The 21,855-nt window shown below is 45.5% G+C and overlaps 1 protein-coding gene across 1 annotated transcript in view; it reads right to left on the bottom strand.

Annotated features, from left to right (window-relative positions):
* ABCA4 (ATP binding cassette subfamily A member 4) overlaps nt 1–21,855 on the bottom strand; it is a 144,247-nt gene that overhangs the window by 31,169 nt on the left and 91,223 nt on the right. Inside the window, exons 20-32 of the mRNA XM_027536459.1 lie at nt 20,309–20,440; nt 19,248–19,387; nt 18,628–18,765; nt 17,505–17,698; nt 16,342–16,426; nt 12,798–13,003; nt 12,381–12,429; nt 7,652–7,911; nt 6,923–7,047; nt 6,340–6,438; nt 5,365–5,551; nt 2,441–2,535; nt 919–951 (exon numbers count right to left, since the gene is read on the bottom strand). Coding sequence (XP_027392260.1) covers nt 919–951; nt 2,441–2,535; nt 5,365–5,551; nt 6,340–6,438; nt 6,923–7,047; nt 7,652–7,911; nt 12,381–12,429; nt 12,798–13,003; nt 16,342–16,426; nt 17,505–17,698; nt 18,628–18,765; nt 19,248–19,387; nt 20,309–20,440 — 1,743 coding nt within the window. The remainder of the gene's footprint in view (nt 1–918; nt 952–2,440; nt 2,536–5,364; nt 5,552–6,339; nt 6,439–6,922; nt 7,048–7,651; nt 7,912–12,380; nt 12,430–12,797; nt 13,004–16,341; nt 16,427–17,504; nt 17,699–18,627; nt 18,766–19,247; nt 19,388–20,308; nt 20,441–21,855) is intronic.

The raw sequence follows: 21,855 nt of genomic DNA, 5'->3' as shown, positions 1-21,855 counted from the left end.
ACCTGCCCAGTCTGCCATCCTCTCTTGGTGCCTCTCACCCATCCCTGCCGCAGGGAATCCCTCACCACTCCCTGCGTTGACTCCTATCTGGTCTTCAACTGCGATCCTAGCCTCGGGTCTCTCCCTGTCTAACACCCCCTCCACACTGGTGCCCTAACACTGGCCTGGGCATGTCACTCTCTGGCTTAAAACTCTTCAATGGCAGCATAAAAGCCAAACTTCTCAACAAACAAAACATATTGAGTAGGGGAGGCAGAGGAGGAGAACTTTATTTCTCAGAGACTCAACTTGTCCTCCCCACCTCCCTACCTTTCTGCTTCAGTTGAGGCCCCTCACTACCTTCTAGGGAATGATTCTGAAAGCTGAATTTTACTTTCATGGCCTGGATCCTGCCCAGGAAATCAAGTCAACATCAGCTCCACATTCATTCTAGAGGCCCTGTTCCTGAGGGACCCTAGGGAGGCCAGCTCACTCGTAGACTGTCTCTGGAGGATTCTCAAACCTCAGGAACCTCATGAACCTCCTAGATACCCAGGGACAGGGTGAGTCAGGGGCTGGGCCAGACTCCCGGAGCCTTAAATGGAATGGGCCAAGGAATGCCAGGGCGTAGGGAACTCGTGCTCTCGTTATAAACTGTTATTTGCTTGGAGGTTTTAGAACCTCCCTGGAGGGAGAGTGCTCTGGAACTCCTCTTCAGGAAGTATCCCCTCTCATTTATGTCCTCCAAGGAGATTCACTGCTGAGCATGTTCTGGGCATAGGGTGTCTGTAGCCACACGTCCCTTAAGACATGTCTTACGAATTCCTGGGCACGTACAGAACAGCTCATTCACATGACTGAGGTGTGACTTTTTTACTGTACAATAATTTAAAATAGATCACTCTGAGATTTTAATTTCTTACAAAAATAGTTTCTTACCTCTGTTCATTGACCCAGAATTTGCTCTTCAAACTGAAAGCCAAAACAAATCATACAGTGAATACAACAAATATACAGACGTGTTGACTTTCTTTCCCAAATGCCCACTGGGGTGTCCCAGTCTTCAAGGGGCATTTTTGTATTTCCTGATAGCCCCTCATAGGCCAAGGGCTGAGCCTGAAAAAAATCTGTGGAGAAAAGACTGATATTTTCTAACACTTGCCCTACAGTCACATCCTGACTGCTAGGCCTTCTGGCTGGCCCTGTTGTAAGGTCATCTATCAGATGATCTGGACCCAGGAAATATGACAATGACCATGCCAGCATGCAATGAAGGCTGCAGCCCTCCCCTCTTGCATCCGGCAAGAACGAGACTCTCATAATCACCTGCACGCTCAGAGGAAGTTCTGAATTACTCCTAGTGCAGAGTTAAGGGACTGACTTCCAGCCAACAAGGGACAAAATTACAAGATAGGAAACACACAGAACCAGCTCTAGTCCTCAGAGTTCAGTCCTCACAAACTATCTTCACCACAAAGCACAAAATCCAAAATTCCACACTGCAAATGTGCTGCTGAGAACAAAGGGTGGGATGCGGTCATTGTTTACTGCATTATTGAATAAATTCTATGCACTCTGCTTGTATTTTCGTGCTCGAATGGTGTTCCTCATTTGCTAACTGCTGGCTTGGCACTCCTTTCTCAGCAGCTGCTATCACCATCTGCAGTGTGTTGTAGTTAACTGAGTCCATTAATCCTTTGCTTAGGGACTGGGAGGGGAAGCAACTGAAAATATGCCTAAAGTTAGACAGTATGTTTTATTTTAAAATTCCAGAGAACATGGGGCTTAGACCAGGGTCCCCTATAACCCTTTCTCCATAGCATGCTCTTGTCTCACTGTTTGCTGTGATGGGGCTGCTGAAGTTGGTCCATCCTGGATGGAGCTCAATGAGAACAGCTGCAGAGCTGAGAGGAGTGCCTGGCATTGGAAAGGGCAGTGATACCGGGGCTAATTCACAGTTAGAGTACAACAGGTACAGTTAACCTGGACAACCTGTGGGCTCACACGGACTCTCTCCCACTGCCTCGCTCCTATCTTGGTCTCATTGTTTCCTTTCTCCTTGTTGCTTCTTACTTTTCCTTTTTTACTTCTCTCTTTGTCTTCTCCCTGTCCCCCTTACTCTCCTTCCTCCCTCCAAACTTCACCTCTCTTTTTGAACTACTTAAAATATGAGACTGTGTTTTGGAAAAATTCTATACTTTCTTATTTTACTTGTAGTAGTGCATGGGTTAAACTTTGCTTGGCCTAAACAAAACCAAAAACAGATCAAAATTAATCATAAGTTGCATTTGACTGGTATATGCCCCAGTTGTCTTTTCTATCAGTTGAGACTTTCAAATTAGGAAAAAGAAAAAATTCCACTGCCCTGATTGTTGAAAAGTCATGAGAGGAAATTATCTTCTGATCTTAGTTAATATTTTCCCAAGGGACCCAGGATGAAAAGTACAAAAAAGTATCTTACCTGCTTCGGATAAGAGCAGGATATGTTTTTACCAGGAAGTCGGAGACATTCCTGTCTGTAAGGTCCTGCAGAATTTCAGTGCTGCGTTGTATTCTCTGAAGCAAGGACATATCTGCATTAATTACTTCTGAATTTGAGGTGAAACTACTTGTTCTTTTCCAAAAATTATTTGTAGACTCAACTACTGGGAAGACAGTAAAGGATTGGTGTCTCCCTAGTTCCCACAGCAATGATATGAAAGTCACTTTCGAGCCCTTTTTTTTTCTTTATTCCATTGATGACCCAGGATAGTTCTCACTTCAGAATCAATCTCCAATCCAACTGCATGTCTCCAGCTCTACCATATCACCCTAGACCAAGTCTCCACCCAGGCATCACCTGGGCCTCTACAGACACTTCCAAACTGGTCTCTGCTTCCACCCTGGCCCTCCACAATCCATTCTCCATTCAGGAGCCAGACTGAGCTTAAAAAAAAAAATCAATCAGAATATACCATTTGCCTTGCTTACCACACTCCAATAAGCCATAGGATCAGATCCAAATTTGTTACCAAGGCTGAGTTCACCTGTAGGTACCCCCTCGCTTCCTGACCTCCCCACTTCTGTTTCTCAGATGCACACCTCTCATTCCCTCCCTCTCCCTGGACAACCTCTCATGGCTAACTTGTCATCATTCAAATCTCAGCCCAAAGTTTATTCCTCAGAGAAGTATTTTCTGTATCCTGTCACACATGGTAGTATTGTCTTCACAACTTCATGTCTATCTGAAATTTTCCTTTCAATCTGTTTACTTGTCTTTGTCTGTAGGATAGGACACAAATTCTGTGAGAGCCAGGACTTTTTCTGACTTGTTAGCTGTTGTGTCCCCAGCAACCAGAATAGTATCTGGCATAGAGTTGACACAATAAATTGTGATGTGAATGAAAGAAATCAAACAGTGCCTTACAATTTACATCACTTTGAAAATCCATCTAGAACTCGAGGTAATCAAAAGATTTTAGAGAATTCAAAAGTGCGTGAGTTTGAATGAAAGAAATCAAACAGTGCCCTACAATTTACATCACTTTGAAAATTCATCTAGAACTCGAGGTAATCAAAAGATTTTAGAGAATTCAAAAGTGTGTGAGTTTGACCACCAGGTGGCACTTTAAATATAAGAATACATAGCATTTAGTTTCTGGTCGGTCATGAACCTGGGTGTCAAGAGCGCCACCCAGAGGCAGACGTGTACAGTAAGTCGCCTCAGTCATGTCTGACTCTTTGTGACCCTATGGACTGTAGTCAGCCAGGCTGCTCTGTCCATAAGGATTCTCCAGGCAGGAATACTGCAGTGGGTTGCTGTGCCCTCCTCCAGGGGATCTTTCTGACCTAGGGATTGAACTCACGTGTCTTATGTCTCCTGCATTGGCAGGCAGGTTCCTTACCAGCTGAGCCATCTGGGACCCCTAAGAAAGTGTAGTTATCTTCAATTTATAAGTGAGGAAATTATCTCCAATTTATTAGAGAGGCTAAGTAACCCATCCATGGCTCTCTGATGCCAATGATGGTGCTCATTCCACTGCCTCTTGGGGATTTCTTCATTCATTCATTGGCAAATCATGAGAGATGACCATAGAGGACCCAGCTCTGTCCTAGTCAGCTTGGAGGCCTCTTATAAACCTTAGGCAAACTAAGACTTCTCTGGCCCAGCTCACTGCCTCTGAAACCCCATGGAGAAGCTCATTGTGATACATTATGGCGTTTAGAATTCCATGAGGATGCTGCTCAGAGCCAAGATTGCTGATATCCTTGAAAAACATAGATTGCTAACTCTGTGTGGTGTGCATGTGTGTGTATGTGTATGTATGACAATTATACAGCACATGGCAAACTTCTTAATTAAGATTGTTAATAAGTGTGCACTTGAATGGACACTACAACATTGTTTATAAGAGAAAAATGGAAAACCCACATGTTCAGCAATGAGTGAAAGTTGCTCATTCATGTCCAACTCTTTGCGACTCCATGGACTATGCAGTCCATGGAATTCTCCAGGTCAGAATACTTCCTGACCCAGGAATTGAACTAGGGTCTCCTGCATTGCAGGCAGATTCTTTACCAACTGAGCTATCAGGAAACCGCCTATCAGCAGTGTGAGATGCTTGCTTGCTTGCTCAGTCACTTCAGTCATGTTTGACTCTTTGCGACCCCATGGACCTCGGCCCGCCAGGCTCCCCTGTCCATGGGATTCTCCAGGCAAGAATACTGGAGTGGGTTTCCATTTCCTTCTCCAGTGATAAAGTATGAAATGAGCAAAGTGAGTGAGTGAAGTCGCTCAGTTGTGTCCGACTCTTTGCGACCCCATGGACTGTAGCCTACCAGGCTCCTCCATCCATGGGATTTTCCAGGCAAGAGTACTGGAGTGGGTTGCCATTGCCTTCTCCAATGAGAGATGAAATAAATTAAAGTAAATCCAAAGGATACGTAGGATAGTGTGCAGGCATACTATGATGAGGTAGGTGTATATTTACTGATGTGGACATATGTTCACGATATGTTATTGATAGCAGGTTTCAGGACAACATTTTGAATATAATCCTATTTGAACAAATAAAAACTAAATGTTATTGGTGGTTATTGCCAAGTGATAGGGTGAAATATTTTTGTTCTGACTTCTCTGTATTTTCTAATTTTTCTATAGTAAGCATGCATGATGTATTATTTTCTCAATACTTAAAGATATTTTCTTACTAGATTGAACGGGAGTGTTTAATGGAAATGAAACTCTTGGTCAGTGACTTCCTTCAGTTGGTGAGGACCCAGAGCCTCACTTAGTCCTTCACTTAGCTGTTAGTTTGAAATGTTAGTTGTCTAGAAACTCAGGAGGTGCAATGGCTGCTGTTGCAGGCAGGCTCAGGGCCCTGGTGGCCCCGGAGGTGGAGGTACCTGCGGGGGTGGGAGGCCCCCTGCGCCCTCAGGGCACTCAGGGAGCATGGTGAGCTTCTCTCTGGTGCTGCACCTGCAGGAAGGTGAAGGTTGGTCCGCTGTCCATTTCTGCTGTTGGAGCAAGTGGGTGACGTCCGGGGACACAGATGGAGTCTTCCAGGGGCTTGAATTTCCACAGGGGAACTCCCTCATGGAAGACAAGAGCATATTCCACAATCAGATCCAAAGTTTATAAAAACTCCTAAAAATGAGAAATAGCACCCAGCCCTTTCCTTCTTAACCATTTTTGCCCTTTCCTCAGACCCATGCATTTTCTTCTACTCTTAAAGGTTTCTGCTCAAGAAAAATCAAGACTAGAATTTTGTTGATTGACTAGGGGGTGTGGGTCTGGGCAAATTTTATCTGCTGGCAGCTCTGATAAGGGAACAAATACAAGAATTTGAAATTAGTCTATTTTGGTCCTCACAAATAACTCTGAAAAAGACTAGATGAAAAAAGCATTTAAAATTATACTGAACATTTTAAATTCTTGGTGTATTTCAACCACCAATGAATAAAAGCATGACTTTTCCTCTAGAACTCTCTTCTCTACACTGAAGGCAATATTGAAAGTTGGCCATATATGTAAGTAATGCCATTCTAGATCCAATTACACAAGAGCATGCCCCCATCTCTCTCCTTCCTCCTTCAGATTCCTTTCGCATAAGTTGTGAGTAGCATATGTCAACTCAGTTTGGAACTTTATAGAGAATTATAGAAATAGAGACTTATCCAGTGATGCAGAGGCTTCCTGAAAGCTAGTGAACACCCCTGCACACAGGTGTTGAAGGAGAGGCCAGGTGAGTGCTGCTCAGGGATATGGAAGTGTCTGAGTAATATAGATGGGGTCTCGCCAACCATGCTGTCCTAGGCTCCCACTATTGGGGTCTCCCAGGGCAGCTGTTGGTGTTACAGCAGGGGAGCATAGGGACTTACGGAAGCCACTCTTCCTTCAGGCAGCGGTTGCCAAAGCCTGGCTTATTCACAAGGACATCTGCAAGTGCTGAGAGCCATTCACTGTCCGGCTGGTCCATGCTAGACAGTGAGAGGGCATAGACAGTGGACATGTGACTGGGACAGAGGAACAAAGCCACCAACATGCAACTCAACAGATGTCTACTGAATGGGTACTGTGTGCCAGGCCTGTACACAGGGCATAGGACGCTGCCTTGATGTGGCTATGGGTCACCTGAGAAGGGGGTAGGTAGGCTGCCTGAACACACTCAGTAGTCTGATGCCACATCATGTCTGCAATTCAAAACAAGGGAACTTAAACCCACTCACCCACCATCTGCCTTCTCTTTCCTTTACTCCTGGCAGTCTTGGGTGTCCACGTGGAGGTCACCTTTCCCAAGTGGCAGGTAAGTTATCTTTCTTTCCGAGGGCAGCCTGAGGACCCCTATCACACTGGGACTGTCCCAGAGAGTAGGAAGGTCAGGGCCCTACCAGTCAGCAGGGGACCCAAGGGCCCCACAACCCAAGGAGGTGAATGATGACCTTTGGGGACAAGTCTACACACCTGAAGAAGGTGTACTGCTGTCCATACATCCAGGGGTGAAGGGTCAAAGCAGGATATTCACCAAAAGGAGGGATGATGAGGGAAAGCATTAGAGCCAAAAACACAAAAGTGGCCGGGAGCACAATCTGTGGGACAATAAACATGGTAACTTAGGCTATGGTATGTTACACACACACACACACACACACACACACACACAGAGTCTTTTAAACATTTATCCGGCAGCCTCATAACTAGCCCCTAATAGAGATTAACATGATGGGCAGATGTGCAAAGGCAAGTTGTAAAGGAGAACAGAGAACGTTCCCCCCTTTGAAGGGTAGTTAAAGCAGGCCAGTATTGAACCCTAAAGTAGGCCAGTGCTCAGCCAGAGGTAAACCAGAGTTTCTGCATCTGAACAAAAAATCTAAAGAGAAAAAGCAGACAATGATGTAGGGTCTGCAAAAAATGAATAAAAACATGATTTTACCTTCCCTTGTAAAAATAAAACCAATATTAATATATTCATTATTATGCTATTTTCTCTGCTAAGTGTACTAGAATACTTACAAAGAAGCTTCATGTTACCAAGAAGAAGCAAAGGTTGGCAAGGAGAAAACAAAGCTGACAGAACCCAAAGATGGTAGCCGTGGCTATGTCTGACCCCACATGCCCAAGAAAGCCTGGGAGAGGATGGGGAGGCCAGGGAGGCCACGAGCAAACAGGCACAGCCAAAGACCGCAGTAATACCTGGGCCAGGAAGTCCTTGTGGCTGCGGATGGTGTGCTGGAACCTCTTGACCAGCAGTGCCTGCACGTGCTGGGCAATAAGCCTCGCTCCTGAGTTCAGTCGGCTGTGTCCCTCCCGCTCCAGTGGAGGCTGGCCCTCCGGGTGAGCAGCTGGCTCTCTGGGGTGGCTGCTGGAGCCCTGGGGAGTCTGTCCGGCCTTCTCGCTAGGACCCGAACAGGGGTGTCGAAGGTTGATGTTTTCTCTTTTCTGCTGAGTGCCTCCTGGTTTGGAGGATGGAATGAGTAACTTAGAAAAACATTCACAAGGTCAATTTTTTTTCTCACTGTGTTAGTTTTCCCTTCATCTAAGTTAGAAACAAAATATCTGTCAGGAAGGTTAATAAAATTTTTTAAATTCTACTTTCTGATATCAAATATTTTTGACAGAATTGCCTGAAACTGCTTAAAAAATCTCTATACAGTTAAAGAGGACAAGACAGAGAGGTTCAAAACATATAAGCAAAAAAAAAAGTTTCAGAACAATACGTGTAATAAGATCATATTTATGTTAGCACATGTGTCATTTGGAAAGAAACATGTTTTACGTATACACATACACTCACGATGTATACACATGTGCAAAGTTCTGAAAGAATACCTGTTAATTGTTAAAAGATCACTTCAGGGGCAGAGCTGGATGGGGCAGGGGATGAAGTGGGAAGGGTTAGCCTTTTTTGTATTATTTGAATTTAACAGCAAAATATATTCATGTATAACCTGTGTTTCTTTCTATATTTTTAGAGGTCACTGAGAAGTAGAAAGTAGAAAGACCAATAAACTAGGAGTTGGCAGACCTGGGTGTGAATCCTGACTCTAACTAACTAGACGTGCAAATTTGTCTTAATGACTCAATCTGTCTGAATCTGAGTTTTCTCATCTGTAAAATGAAAACAAGAAAAGGGTTATTATGAAGATTAAATGAGCTAACACATGTGAATGTGCTTTATAAACCATCGCAAGTCATCAGCTATTTTGAAGCTAGAGTTAATTAAAATGTACTTGCAGAATGTGCTGTTGGACCTAGAGAGCTTAGAGGATGGCTGGCTGGCCCCCACGTCTCTCTCCTAACGTCCTCTAGGACAAGAACAACTGCAGAGGGAGCTGGGTCAGCTGAGTCATTCTTTCAGCTAATGTCCACAGGCACCTGCCGTGTACCAGGCTCACTACTCAGAGGGTGACCATCTGCAGGCTCACTGACTACTCAGCACCAGCGCCCCAGTTCTGCCTCCTTTCTCCTGATCTGGGCTTGGCTTTGACGCCTTCGCTGTGGCTGGCCCTCCCTCTGGCAGGATTTCTGCTGCCTGTCTTCATGCCTGTCCTCTGAGCCGTGCTCTCTCCCTGAAACCCCATCCAGGCTGGAGGCCACTGTTCAGATCAGAGTTGAGGGCTTCAGGCCTGTTTGTCCCTGGCTCTCTGCTACCCTCTAGAGGCCACTGGCAATGAGACATCCTTCAGAAATGGCCTGGAGTCTCTTGGTACCATGCAGTGTATGACTTCATAGACAGCCACAGCTCCTTCAGACTCTGAAGACAAGATCAGAAAAATGCCGGCCTCAAAAACAGCCCTTTCAGACAAATGCAATTAGCAATCTGAAAAATGAGAGACAGTAGGAGTGTGTAATTGAGGGCTCTAGATTTGAGAACTGAGACCAAGGAATAAGACTCAGAAGCCTATATGACTTTAAGGCAAGTCATCCAATTTATAAGAGCTGTTTCGCCAGATGTTCTTGCCTGGAAAATCCCATGGACAGAGGAATCTGGTTGGCCACAGTCCATGGAGTTGCAAAGAGATGGACACAACTGAGTGACTAACACTTTTAATTTCTTTTCCCCAGATGGGGCCAATTCCTGCCCTACCAGCCTCATAAGGTTATAGTGACAATCAAATAAAACAATGGATATTTAGTTTTTTGTAAAGTATAAGCTATGGCTGAGTTTGAGGTAAGAGATATTTGTAAGTGCTGAGATGAGGGTATTGCTGAATCATTAACAGAAATTGCATACTGCATTAAGACTTAGCATGCTTTAACTCATTTAATTCTCTCAATAACCTAACTATGACAAAGCTAGACAGTGTATTAAAAAGCAGAGACATCACTTTGCCAATGAAGGTCTGTCTAGTCAAAGCTATGGTTTTTCCAGTAATCATGTATGGATGTGAGAGTTGGACCATAAAGAAGGCTGAGTGCTGAAGAATTGATGCTTTTGAACAGTAGTGTTGGAGAAGACTCTTGAGAGTTCCCTTGGACTGCAAGGAGATCAAACCAGTCCATCCTAAAGGAAATCAGTCCTGAATATTCATTGGAAGGACTGATGCTGAAGCTGAAGTTCCAATACTTTGGCCACCTGATGTGAAGAGTTGGCTCATTAGAAAAGACCCCAATGCTGGGAAAGATTGAAGGGAGGAGGAGAAGGGGATAACAGAGGATGAGATGGTTGGATGGCATCACTGACTCAATGGACATGAGTTTGAGCAAGCTCCAGGAGATGGTGAAGGACAGGGAAGCCTGGTGTGCTGCAGTCCATGGGGTCACAAAGAGTTGGACATGACTGAGTGAGTGAACAACAACCTTCAAAGGTGGATACTATTATCATCCCCATTTGGCATATGAGGAAACTGAGGTACAAAGAAACTAAATATTAATAAGTACTAGGGATATAATGTACGACATGATAAATTTAATTAACACAGCTATATGTTATCCATGGCAGTTATTAAGGGAATGAATCTTAAGAGTGTTCATAAACAAAAAAAGAGGCTAAGTATCTACTCAAAGGGGCTTCTGAGGTGGCACTAGTGGTAAAGAACCCATCTGCCAATGTAGGAGACATAAGATGCGGCTTAGACCCTTACCTAGGTCGGGAAGATCTCCTGGAGGAGGGCATGTCAACCTACTCTAGTATTCTTACCTGGAGAATCCCATGGACAGAGGAGCCTGGCAGGCAAAGAGTCGGATGTGACTGAAGCAACTTAGCACACATGCACCCAAAGCCACTCAATCAACAAATTATAGAATTCAGGTTTGGTGTTTGGCCTGCTTCATTGTAGAGGCTACACTTAACTCCTACCTCTGTCTCTTTGGAATATCCTATTCTATTAATATATCCAGAATGATCACTCTTCTGATTTATAATTTATTCTTCTTCTGCTGCTGCTGCTGTTAAGTCGCTTCAGTCGTGTCCAACTCTGTGTGACCCCACAGACGGCAGCCCACCAGGCTCCCCCGTCCCTGGGATTCTCTAGGCAAGAACACTGGAGTGGGTTGCCATTTCCTTCTCCAATGCATGAAAGTGAAAAGTGAAAGTGAAGACGCTCAGTCGTGTCCAACTCTTCATGACCCCATGGACTGCAGCCCACTAGGCTTCTCCGTCCATGGGATTTTCCAGGCAAGAGTACTGGAGTGGGTTGCCATTGCCTTCTCCGAATTTATTTATTCTTCTAAGAGGACTAATTATTAAGCAGAAGCACTCTGTGCAGATTAAAGGCCCCAATTCTTGAGTTCATCATAGTTTCTAATATAAATTATCATGTTTTCACTCTGGTCTTGGTTATGGGAGTTTTTGCCCTTGGGTGAGTTGCGGGAATTTAATTCCTGTGTCTGAAAAGCTGGAAAGAAGACCTGGGCCCTGTGGTGAGGTGCTCTCACTCCCTCCAGAGCACTGTTCTTTACTCCCCACCCTGCCCAGATGGCCACCTCTTCTGGCCACCACACAATCTACCTGGATCCTGATACACATTTGGGCTGATATATTGGACCACTGATAGTTCTAGACATAGCCGGGATCACTTACAAAGCAAGATGAAAACCATGACTTAAGAGCAGGCACCAGAAACAGAGAGGAAACAATCTTTGTACAGGAAAATGCTGTGGTATGTCACACTTGGTAGAAAGAGGTAACCAGTGGCAGGTGCCCACGTCAGCAAAGGTGAATTGCTTCAGAGCTCTGCCCACGACCAAGGAGAGGGAAATGGAACAAGAAGGGAGAAGCCAGGGAGAGGATTTTAATCAGACTGGGTGGATGCCAGTTTTTCTATCAGAAGTGGCCTGTGTTGTGGCAGTTAAGTCCTCCTGCACGTCCATCCTCCCATTCTCCGTCCTCCACAGTAAAGACCACTTAAGTCGTGAGTGCTTTTTGTGGCTCTGAGATTTGGTAGAAATTGTGGAAGGGGATAAGAAACCCCCAGAACCCACAACATTTATGGTCCCCACAGTTTCAAAATTCCTCAGGGCACTAAATGAGGGCTCAGAACCGTTTTATCTCCATCTCAAAGAGGCCAGGTGTCCTAGCTGGCATCTGGATTGTACTGTCTCTAAGAACTCTGTGAGCTGTCACTCCTGCAGGCAGAGTGGATCATAGGCCTGGTAGAGAGAAGAGGAGAAGATGAGGGTGGTGATGTGGAAGGAACAGGAGACCAGGAAGCGGGATGCGAAGCTTGGGGGTGGCAGAGCTCCCAGCCTGACCTTCTTAAGACTCCCGATTCACCTCGCATCTTCCCACCTGGACCCGATTCCACTTACCTTTCCTGTGTCATATAACCAAGAACTCAAAAGGCCTGTTATTTGGGGGTCAGATAAATAGGATGCAGGAGTGTTAGTCTACTTTGTTGTTTCATGAGTTTATCCTTAGATTTTTGAGATAGAGCATAAGGGTTTAGTGAGGGGACAAACTACACACTTGGGGGCACCATACCAGCAAACAGATGTCCTGAATCCAAATCCTCTGTGACCTTCAGGAAAATCTGTCCAGAAAGAAAAAGAGAATTTGATTCAGGCGTTCCCAGTCTATAAAAAAATCTAACCCAGGCTCAGTTCTGTTGGGTATTGCTTCATAATGGGAAGGGAATACATTATGACTCTTTATCTAAGAACATATTCTTCTGTAAATACAGAAGTGTGTGCACATGGTGACCACAGCTATGTAAAATATGTGTGAGTATGGATAAAGGCAGGAGGAAGTAAGCCAAAAGTGAAGACAGCTGCTACGCTTGGGCAAGGAATTATGGCTTTTTGCTTTCACAAAATTTCCCTTCTAGACTTTTGTGTTAGACTTTGGCAAGGAACTACCTCTCTGGTGCCTGACAGAAACCAGCGGGAGTCTCTGCCTCACCTCTTCCAGGGGAGTGTCAGAAATTCCAAAACTGCTGAGTCCCAGGTCAGCCAGCGTCTCCTCCAGCTCTCTGAAAAGGCTAGCATATGCTCTCTGCTTGAAATTCTTATTTGGAAGAAGGAAGATAAGTTCTTGACCAATGCATTCTACCAGCTTCGCCTCTGGAACATGGTGGTGAACCATATCCGTCAGTTCATTCACATCCCCTAAGACAAGAAAAAGGCTGACATCAACTGTTTTCCAGAAGCTGGAAGACAGGGAGCTTACCCAGGTCCTCTACTTTCTTCTGTTTTGCGTTTGAGGAAGGCCCATCTCCTTTATCAGTAGTGACTCTTGTGGAGGAATATTGCTCCATCATGTCTGTTTTTAACTTAGTAGACCCTGTGACAGGCACTGAAAGGGAGATGGAGATGGAAGCCAACTCCCCCCAAATTAGCTGTGTAACCTTGGGGAGCTCACATAACATTCCTGTGCCAGTTTTCTCCTTTGTTTGATCAAATGTTCTGTTCTTTACTAGCTATATGGAACATCAGGCAGGTCATACCATAGTTTCTTCATTTGCATAAGAGAAAAATAGTGGCACCCATATTATTATTATGTGTGAGGCTTGGATGAGTTAATCTACAGAAACCACTGAGAATGTTGTGTCTGGCCCACAGATGAGTGATAGCTGCTCTTCTTATCATGAACATCATCTGAAGTAAGAAAGCTCTTGTCATCAATGTTGCTCATTCTTAATCACCACAAACCTGAGTCAAAATTGCTTTCATTTTTCTGGTCTGGCCAAAGGTGTGTGTGTGTGTGTGCACCAAGTTGCTTCAGTCATGTCCAATTCTTTGCGACCCTATGGGCTGTAGCCCACCAGGCTCTGCTGTCCATGAGATTCTCCAGGCAAGCATACAAGAGTGGGTTGCCATGCCCTCTTCCAGGGGATCCTCCCACTTCAGGGACTGAACTCACTTCTCTTATGTCTCCTGCATTGACAGGCAGATTCTTTACCACTAATGCCACCTGGGAAGCCCCAAGGTATACGGGACTTGACCAAGAAGTAGACCCGGACCTGGTGACCAAGCTAGATGAGAACCCCACTTCCTACATCACACACCCAGGCCTGGCCCAACTTTTTGGAGGACTGCGCCACTTCCCTTGGAATTGCATCTGCTTCCTCAAATAAACAAAAAATCCCAGCTCACAGGAAATGCAGAAGGAGATTGAGAAGCTGTGGAGAAGGACCAAGGGATGGAGTGCAGGAAGCACAGCATGGGGTAAAGGGAAGTATCCAGTATCAGGTATTTACCTGATATACTCATGCAATCAGAATTGAATTTTATGCATGAGCATACGTTACTTTAAAATTAAAAATCTAGGGATTTCCCCAGCAGTCCAGTAGTTAAGACTCTGCCTTCCAACGCAGGGGGCACAGGTTTGAATCCTGGTCAGGGAGTAATATCCCATATGCTGCAGGGATGGCCCCAAATTAAACAAATAAAAACACTTGTTAAAAATCTAATTAACATGCATTTAAAGAGACAGTTCCCTAGCATACTGTTCTGAGAAGCAGGTCAAAGGGGAAGGGATTCTGGGCGCCCAGAGCCTAACTCTTGTGTGTTTTGCGAGTAACCCTCCCAGAGTCAGGATCACCCAGTGAGTTCTCTTCTTTCTTTGTTTCAGAAATGACTCAAGAGGAGGGATTTCGTGGCTTTCAACCCAAATCCTTCTGCCTAGCTGGACTGGAAGGCTTGTTTTATGTCAAACATGCAAATGAGGCTCAATTGTCTACAGTTCCAGATGACTTCATGCAGGGGCTAGAGGGCTCCTCGTGGGAGGAAGCAGCTCTGCCCTAACTTCTCTCCGGGGGTCACGTTCATTGTTCTCTGAGGAAGGAAATCGAACCTGAAGCTGCTGGATTCCCAGGAATTGTGTCTTAGATGTGTGTGTCAGCCTTTCCAGAAGTGGTCCTTCTGGGCGGCAGGGCTTTCAGCATCTGGCAAGGGGGTCTGCCAGTGTGTGTGGTTTGCGAGTCTGTTCGAGTGGAAAGCCTCTCAAGGAGCTAATGGGAATTGAAATGATCTTCCTTCTCTTGTTTGGGGCACAACAACTTACTGTGCTTCCCACTATTCACAGCATCCCTCTTCTATTCAAAGAAAATAAACCTTTATTTAGAAATAAAGTAATAGTTAAAGAATTTACCCCACCCAGCAGGCTCTGTTTGCATATCGACTTTGGGGTGTGTGTTTCACTTCAGTCGTGTCTGACTCTTTGCAACCCCGTGGACTGTAGCCTGCCAGGCTCCTCTGTCTGTGGGATTTTCCAGGCAAGAATACGTGAGTGGGTTGCCATGCCCTCCTCCAGGGGATCTTCCCAATCGAAGGGTCCAACCCGTGCTTCTTACGTTTCCCGCTTTGGCAGGCAGGTTCTTCACCACTGGTGCTACCTGGGAAGCCCCCGTAATTAAACATGTTCTTTTCAAAAAAATTATTTGGAAAGCAGGGAGGGGCCTACAGCAAGGCAGACTAGGAAAAAGACACAGAAATGTTCTAAGAAGATATGTGCGTGTTCACCACAGGTTCTGTCAGTGCGAGAGAGGGTGAGAGAGTAAATATGATGCACCTCCAGGCATTTTCCCTCAGCTTTAAGCATAGTGCACAAACTGCCTGTTTTCTTGTTTCAGATTTTAGTTAGAAAAATATTTGTGCTTAGGAAACTTTGTCTTTAAAAAGCAAATACTTTCCCCTTAACTTGGATCAGCACATAGGTTTAGTTTTGTTCCTACTTAGGAATATGGGGAATATGGTATTCCAATTCTGAGGACAACCCCTCCCCGTCCCTTCTCCTCCACCCAGGCCGCCCCTCCACCGCCCCCAACCAGGGAAGGATGAGAGGCAGGCATTAGCGGAGAATAGAAACAGCTGTTGACAAGCACTCGGGGGCCAGGAAGTCATGGCCCCATGAGTGCTTCCACAGTGAGAGTCTCTGTTTTGCATCTTTCTGGAGGTGGAGGTGCCCCTTACAAGGTTTAACACACTGTATCTAATCCAAGGGAGAATCACTCAAAATTAGGAAACTGAGAGAAAATCTGGGAGTGTAACAGGGCTATGCATTAACCCACAGATTTGGCATCTACACCATGCAACCTGACTCTCTGGAGAAGTTCACTGTGAGGGCTGTGCATCGCCGAGGCTCATAGGCTCCAGCTGGCACCATTCGAAGACCTCCTCTCCAGATACTGAGGAAAGTGGCTTGGATCCAGGCAGGGGGACCCCAGAAACACAGGCTTAGTATGGGCAAGGGCGAGGAGTAAACAAAGACTGGGTTCCTCATTAAAGGGAGAGGGCTTGTAAGCCCAAGACTTCAACATTCTTTGGGAATGGAGGAGGAGACAAAAACTCAAAGAAGAAGATGAGCAACTGCATGACTGTGAGCTTGAGAAGCACACAGAGTGTTCTCTTTGCTCCCATTGAAGTGCTCGACAGCTGGACACACCAACAAGACCTGGAGATGATGGCCAGACCAGGACCAAGGGACAGTCTGCTTGAGTCCTTACCGTCCAAGACTTGTTCTGGAGTTATCGCCTCGGCACAGGCCGGACACCTGACGGAGAAGCCCTTAGATGCACAGCTGCAGGTCGCCTACGAGAGACGGGCGGGAATCACTCCTACAGCGCCTCCCTGATGCCCCTGATGCCCACCGCTGTCACCACCATGCTTTGTCTCTCACATCAAGTGTGCTCAACACATTTTTCTTCACTGTTTTAATCTATTACTTCATCTGAACATTTGAGGGTGTGGCTGTCTGATTTTGTTCTGAGAGTGTGTGAATCAGGCACGGAGAGAGCATTAATGGATTCCTTTGGCTTGTCATCACTTATGTGACAGCTGTAGGTCAGCCCATGCGAGACTTTCTGCGTCTCCCTCTCTGGGGATGCACACTGGGCTGTGGAAATCTACCCAGAGCTGGAAAACCCAGAAGCAGCCAGACACCTGAACTACAGGGCTGAAGGCGTAAATGATGCTATAACACAATAAAACAGGCATGACAGGACAACTGGAAGGTGAGCAGTGCCTTTTTAGGAGCCCAAAGCACATTTATCATACTTGATCTCATTTATCTTCACCACATCCCTGGAAAGCAGAGTGGGAATTATCAGCTTCACTTTCTATGTGGAAAAAACCCAACAACAATGAGGAATTAAGGAATTTGCTTAAGGTGACACAGTCTGTTCACCTTGAAGCCCACACTTGAACCTGGGATTCTTGACACGCTGAGGTGGTCTCTGCTGGGTGGCACTTTTTTCGTGTCACCATTTCCAGGTTATAGTTACTAGGGAAGCTTTTTCTTAGCTTTCATTTGCCAATGGAATTTGGGTTTAGCTAGCTAACATAAATGTTTGAATGAAAAAAGAAAGCTTGAATAACTACTGTCCTTTAAACAGTGTAACCTTGCAGAGTAAGTCATTCCCTCCCTTCTATGTTGCATGAAACCATGTGTGTAGTTTAGGATTCTGGCCTGTAATAATTTCAGGTCTTTTAAGCTAGTTGGTTAAAGCATTTCTGTAGGGGAGTTCAGAATGTTCTTTTATCAAAATCTACAAATGGTTCCAGAAACAAAGAGGTCAGTTCTGCTAGCTGGAGTCTGATTTGGGTAGAAGTGTCTGGAATGACGTTCCTTCTCACCCAGGACAGGCTCTTTCCCTGGACAGACACAAACCTCGCGGCCTCTTCCTTGGCTCTGAATAGTCTTCATCCTGCGCACCAAGGTTAAGTAGAAGCCTGTGCCAAAGCAGTTCTTCAGGAACAGTGGGGTTCCAGAGCAGTAGAGCCGTCCCTGGGATATGATGGCGATGCGGTCCCCGAGGATGTCGGCCTCGTCCATGTGGTGAGTGGACATGATGATGGTTCTGCCTGCAGAGGCAGGGGTCAGGGGAATTACCAGGCAGGCCTGGGTATGGATGGGAGAAAGTGTATAGCAAACTCCATATTCCATGGGTTGCAAAACTGGGAGTTAATAAATAAAAACAAGTATTCTGCAATACAGTCTAGAATATTAGAATAAAAAATAACAGTAGCTACCATTTTATAGCATCCTGCATATTGTAAAGCGCTATTTTATAGAGTATTTCTTCCTTAGCATAGGGCCTGATGCAAATAAACCACCATGTATGGGACATATTTATTACTGTCAGTCAGTATCTATTGAGTTCTATAGTATATTCTCTGGATCATTAAGTGCTACATTTATCATCTCTGCAAAGAACACACACACACACTCACACTTACATTCTTTCATACTAGAGATGTCCTTAAAATAAAATGGTAATGAGGATTCCAAGAAGGCAAATACACCACAGGCTTAAACCACACTGTTACTTTTATGGTGGCTCTGCTTGCTGTCTTGTCTGGGTCTGTGCATCTGGTTTCAGGTGCCATGACAGAGGAGGGACCGTCCCACTGAGATATTTCCATCCACAGCACTGAATATAGGCTCCTCACCCTCACACCTGGTTTTCGTAGATAATTCGGGTCCCTTTGTCAAAGGGAATTTTACTTACAGCTGCTCCCATTGTTCCAGGCAGAAGGGTTTTGGGTTGAGAGAACTTTCTAGTGCATTTTGGGAAGTAGGCTGCTTCATCAGTAATTCCCTGCTTATATTTGGGTAAAAAAAATCTCAGGAGGCTTCACCTGGAACTTAGACTCCCCAAGCCAGTGATAATGCCACATCTGAGTGTAGTTGTGGCTGTTACTACACTGAGTTGCAAGATGCCAGGTGTAAGAGAGTAGATCACACACATTCAGCCTCAGCGAGAGCACAGGTGATGTGCAGTGGCCATTACCTGAGCGATACTTCAGGAGCAGGTCCCAGATTGAGCGACGTGAGTAGGGGTCCACCCCAGAGGTGGGCTCATCCAGAACCACCACCTTGGCATCTCCCACGAAGGCAATGGCCACAGACAGCTTCCTCTGCACGCCACCTAGAGGGACAAGGCGGCAGGGTCACGGGAGCTGTGAACCATGTGAAGGAACGGCCCAGGGCTGACGACGTAAGGAAGGTACCTTAGATCCAGCAGCAGCTTCAAGCTGCCTCCTTAGATGTCCACAGTGTTCAGAACCCTAGTGGTTCAGGCCTTATAATACACAACAGAAACTCCCTGCCTCCCAGGATCAGACCATGTGAAGATTGTTCTCACATTTTTAGTTCAAACACATAAACCTCAGAGCACATTAGAGCCCAGGCTGCTGCAGGATAGTGTTCTATGTAGAAAATAATCCAGAGTTGGGTTTCTCTTAGATGCTCAGAATAACTTTATAGATTATTCCAACCCTTAGGAGCTCTCCTGTTACAAGTTTAAGAACACACACACACACACACAAGCACACATGTATATATACAAGGCCCTGTGCACTGGGAAACCGTGGATTGGCCATCCGAAGCCCATTTTCCAATACCAAGCACCTGACAGATCCTGAGCCTCTTCGTTCCTCTTGTGGTGGAGGCCTGTGTCCTCCAGCATTGCTTCCATCTCCAGCTGGGCCTCGTCCCAGGACCTCCCTTTCAGCTGCGCGTAGAACAGGATGTGTTCAGCCACGGTGAGGCTATGGGGATGGGGCAGCGAGAAACACAATGCGCTCAGCATTTCCACTTGTAACAATTTACCTTATAGAGATAATTAAAGATGAGCACAGAGGTTTAGCAATCATGATGTCATCATGGTGTTTTTCATAACAGAAAAATGAGACAAAATACTGATCCTACCAAAATATCTGGCAGCTTAAATAGCACATTATACAATGGAATAGTACATATACATTAAAAATAATTTTAAAGAAGAATACATAACAGCATGAAAAAATGTTCATGATATCTTAGGTTTAAAAAAGCATTAAAATAGCAGGTTACTAAATGGTAAGCAGAGTTTTCTCTTTTATAATTTCAGATATATGTATAGCTATACATGCATAAGAGAAAGCTTTGAAAAATTATATATCAAAGTGTTAACAGTGGTTTCCTATGGATGGTGAAATTACAGGTGATTTTTAGTTTCAATCTATATTGCCTTCCTTCCTGTGATCCCTCCTTCCTTTATTCAATGACTGTATATAATTTTTTATATAAGAAAAGTTTGGGGAAAAAAGCAACTGAAAAACTTCCTCAAAAGTCGGTTTTTAATGCCTGGCTGAAGAGTAAAACAGGAGCCATGTCGCCTCTGTGTGTCCCTTCGTGGTCCCTGAGAGTGACCAGACTTCTGGGCAAGTTCTGAGGAAGGGGCCCCAGGACCAGCCACCCTGGCAGAGAGAAGGTAGTGCCAGTCTCCTGAGCATGAGAGAAACAGTCTCATGTTCTGAGGGACCTTCTCAGTGCCAACAGGACAAAGGACCCCAAATGTGGGGGAAGTCACTGAAGAGTATGGCCTCTGGCCCCAGAGCCAGCATCCCTCAGCTGCACTCTAGGGAACATGTTAGGGGAGGGCAAGGTGAGGTTAGGGCACCGGGAGGGTCTCGGTTTGTTCTACTTACTGGTGGAACAGGATGTTGTGCTGTGGACACATGCCAAGGCTCTGCCGGATAGCATCCAGGTTGGTTTCAATGTCCTTTCCCCCAACAAGCACAGTCCCGGATGTCGGTGGCAACAGACCGGTCATGATGGACCTGCCAAAAGCAGAAATTAGTGGCAGAGAGCCTGGCCTTTGGAACACCTTAGGATAGCAGCCTCCACCCCGGGGTCAATGAGGACTCTCAGTAATTCTACCCACGCCTCTCAGTTAAACGCAAACCATCACTAGTGGCAGGAACCAACAGTTTCCCAGACAGGGCTTAGCACTAGTGTGTCCTCAGGACCCCCAGGAGGGTGAGTGCATCTGCCGTCCTTCTGTGCTTCTCTTACGCCCTTGTGCTCACAGGCAGGTGCCGATGGGCCTCTGGGGTTTCCAGATGCAGAATGCTCGCTTATAGCCAGAGATCCCTCCCCCACTCAGCCATCACAGCTCCTGGCGCTGTGGGGGCTCAGTTAAAGGCATTCAGCACATGGGTCTGTGTTTTGCCTGATGTCACCATCACAAAGTGCAAGGTCTTGGTGAGAAGCCCAAGCATTCAACACGTATTTGTTAATTAGTTGATTGAACCCAGGCCTGGGAATTCTCACAACAATTTTGGATCCAAAGTAAGAAAAAGCCCACCACCACTGTTAACTTATTTTTGTAAAATGGGAAATGATGACTCTCACTTCATGGGGTATTTTGTGAGGATTAAATACAATTATTACCTCTAAAGCGCTTAGAACAGAGCTAGCATAAAGGAAGAGTAAAAAATGTTATACTACTTTTATTAAGCATTGTGTTCCAGCCCCCAGGTGATGTTGCGTTTCTCATGCATGAAGTAATATACTTGTGTTTGGGGTCCTCTGACCATATTAGTTAACAAGGAGAGAAATGAGATGGGTCAGTGCTGCTCCTCCCAGCTTTGTTCCTGAGTCAGATACAATCTCAGACTCTCTAAACTTGTCTGTTGGATCAACCACTAGAGGGAAACAGAATCAAGTGGAATGGCACCAGCCCCACATTCCATTGGCACTGAACCCGCCCTCAGAGAACATTCCAACACAGGGTGTACACGGCTGTTCCTTCCTGGGGCTCTGCAAAAAGCCAACGGACTTGATGAGTGCATTCACATGGGTTCCCTGCCCCTTGAAAGGGCCGCCCCTGCTGTTTCTTGGGGAACCTTAGATGGCCATGTTCTCTTTACTGCAGATGGCACCTGGGTCCCTTAGAAAAGCCAGGAGAGTGTCCTGAGCTGAGGCTTCCATGAAGAGCTTTCATCTTTCCTGAACTTGGTTTTCAGTTGCTCAGCTTTTTATTATTTTGGATCCAAAATTGTTGTGGTGATAATTCCCAGACCTGGGTTCAATCAGTTAATTAAAAAACACATGTTAATGCTTGGGCTTCCCACCAAGACCTTGCCCTTTGTGATGGTGACATCAGACAAAACTTGGACCCATGTACTGAATACCTTTAACTGAGCCCCTAGAGCGATGGGCTTCCTGGTGGCTCAGACAGTAAAGAATCTTC

The sequence above is a fragment of the Bos indicus x Bos taurus genome, chromosome 3 (genome assembly GCF_003369695.1).
Source record: "Bos indicus x Bos taurus breed Angus x Brahman F1 hybrid chromosome 3, Bos_hybrid_MaternalHap_v2.0, whole genome shotgun sequence".
Lineage (NCBI taxonomy): Eukaryota > Metazoa > Chordata > Mammalia > Artiodactyla > Bovidae > Bos > Bos indicus x Bos taurus.
This window is presented reverse-complemented; position numbering and strand designations above follow the sequence as displayed.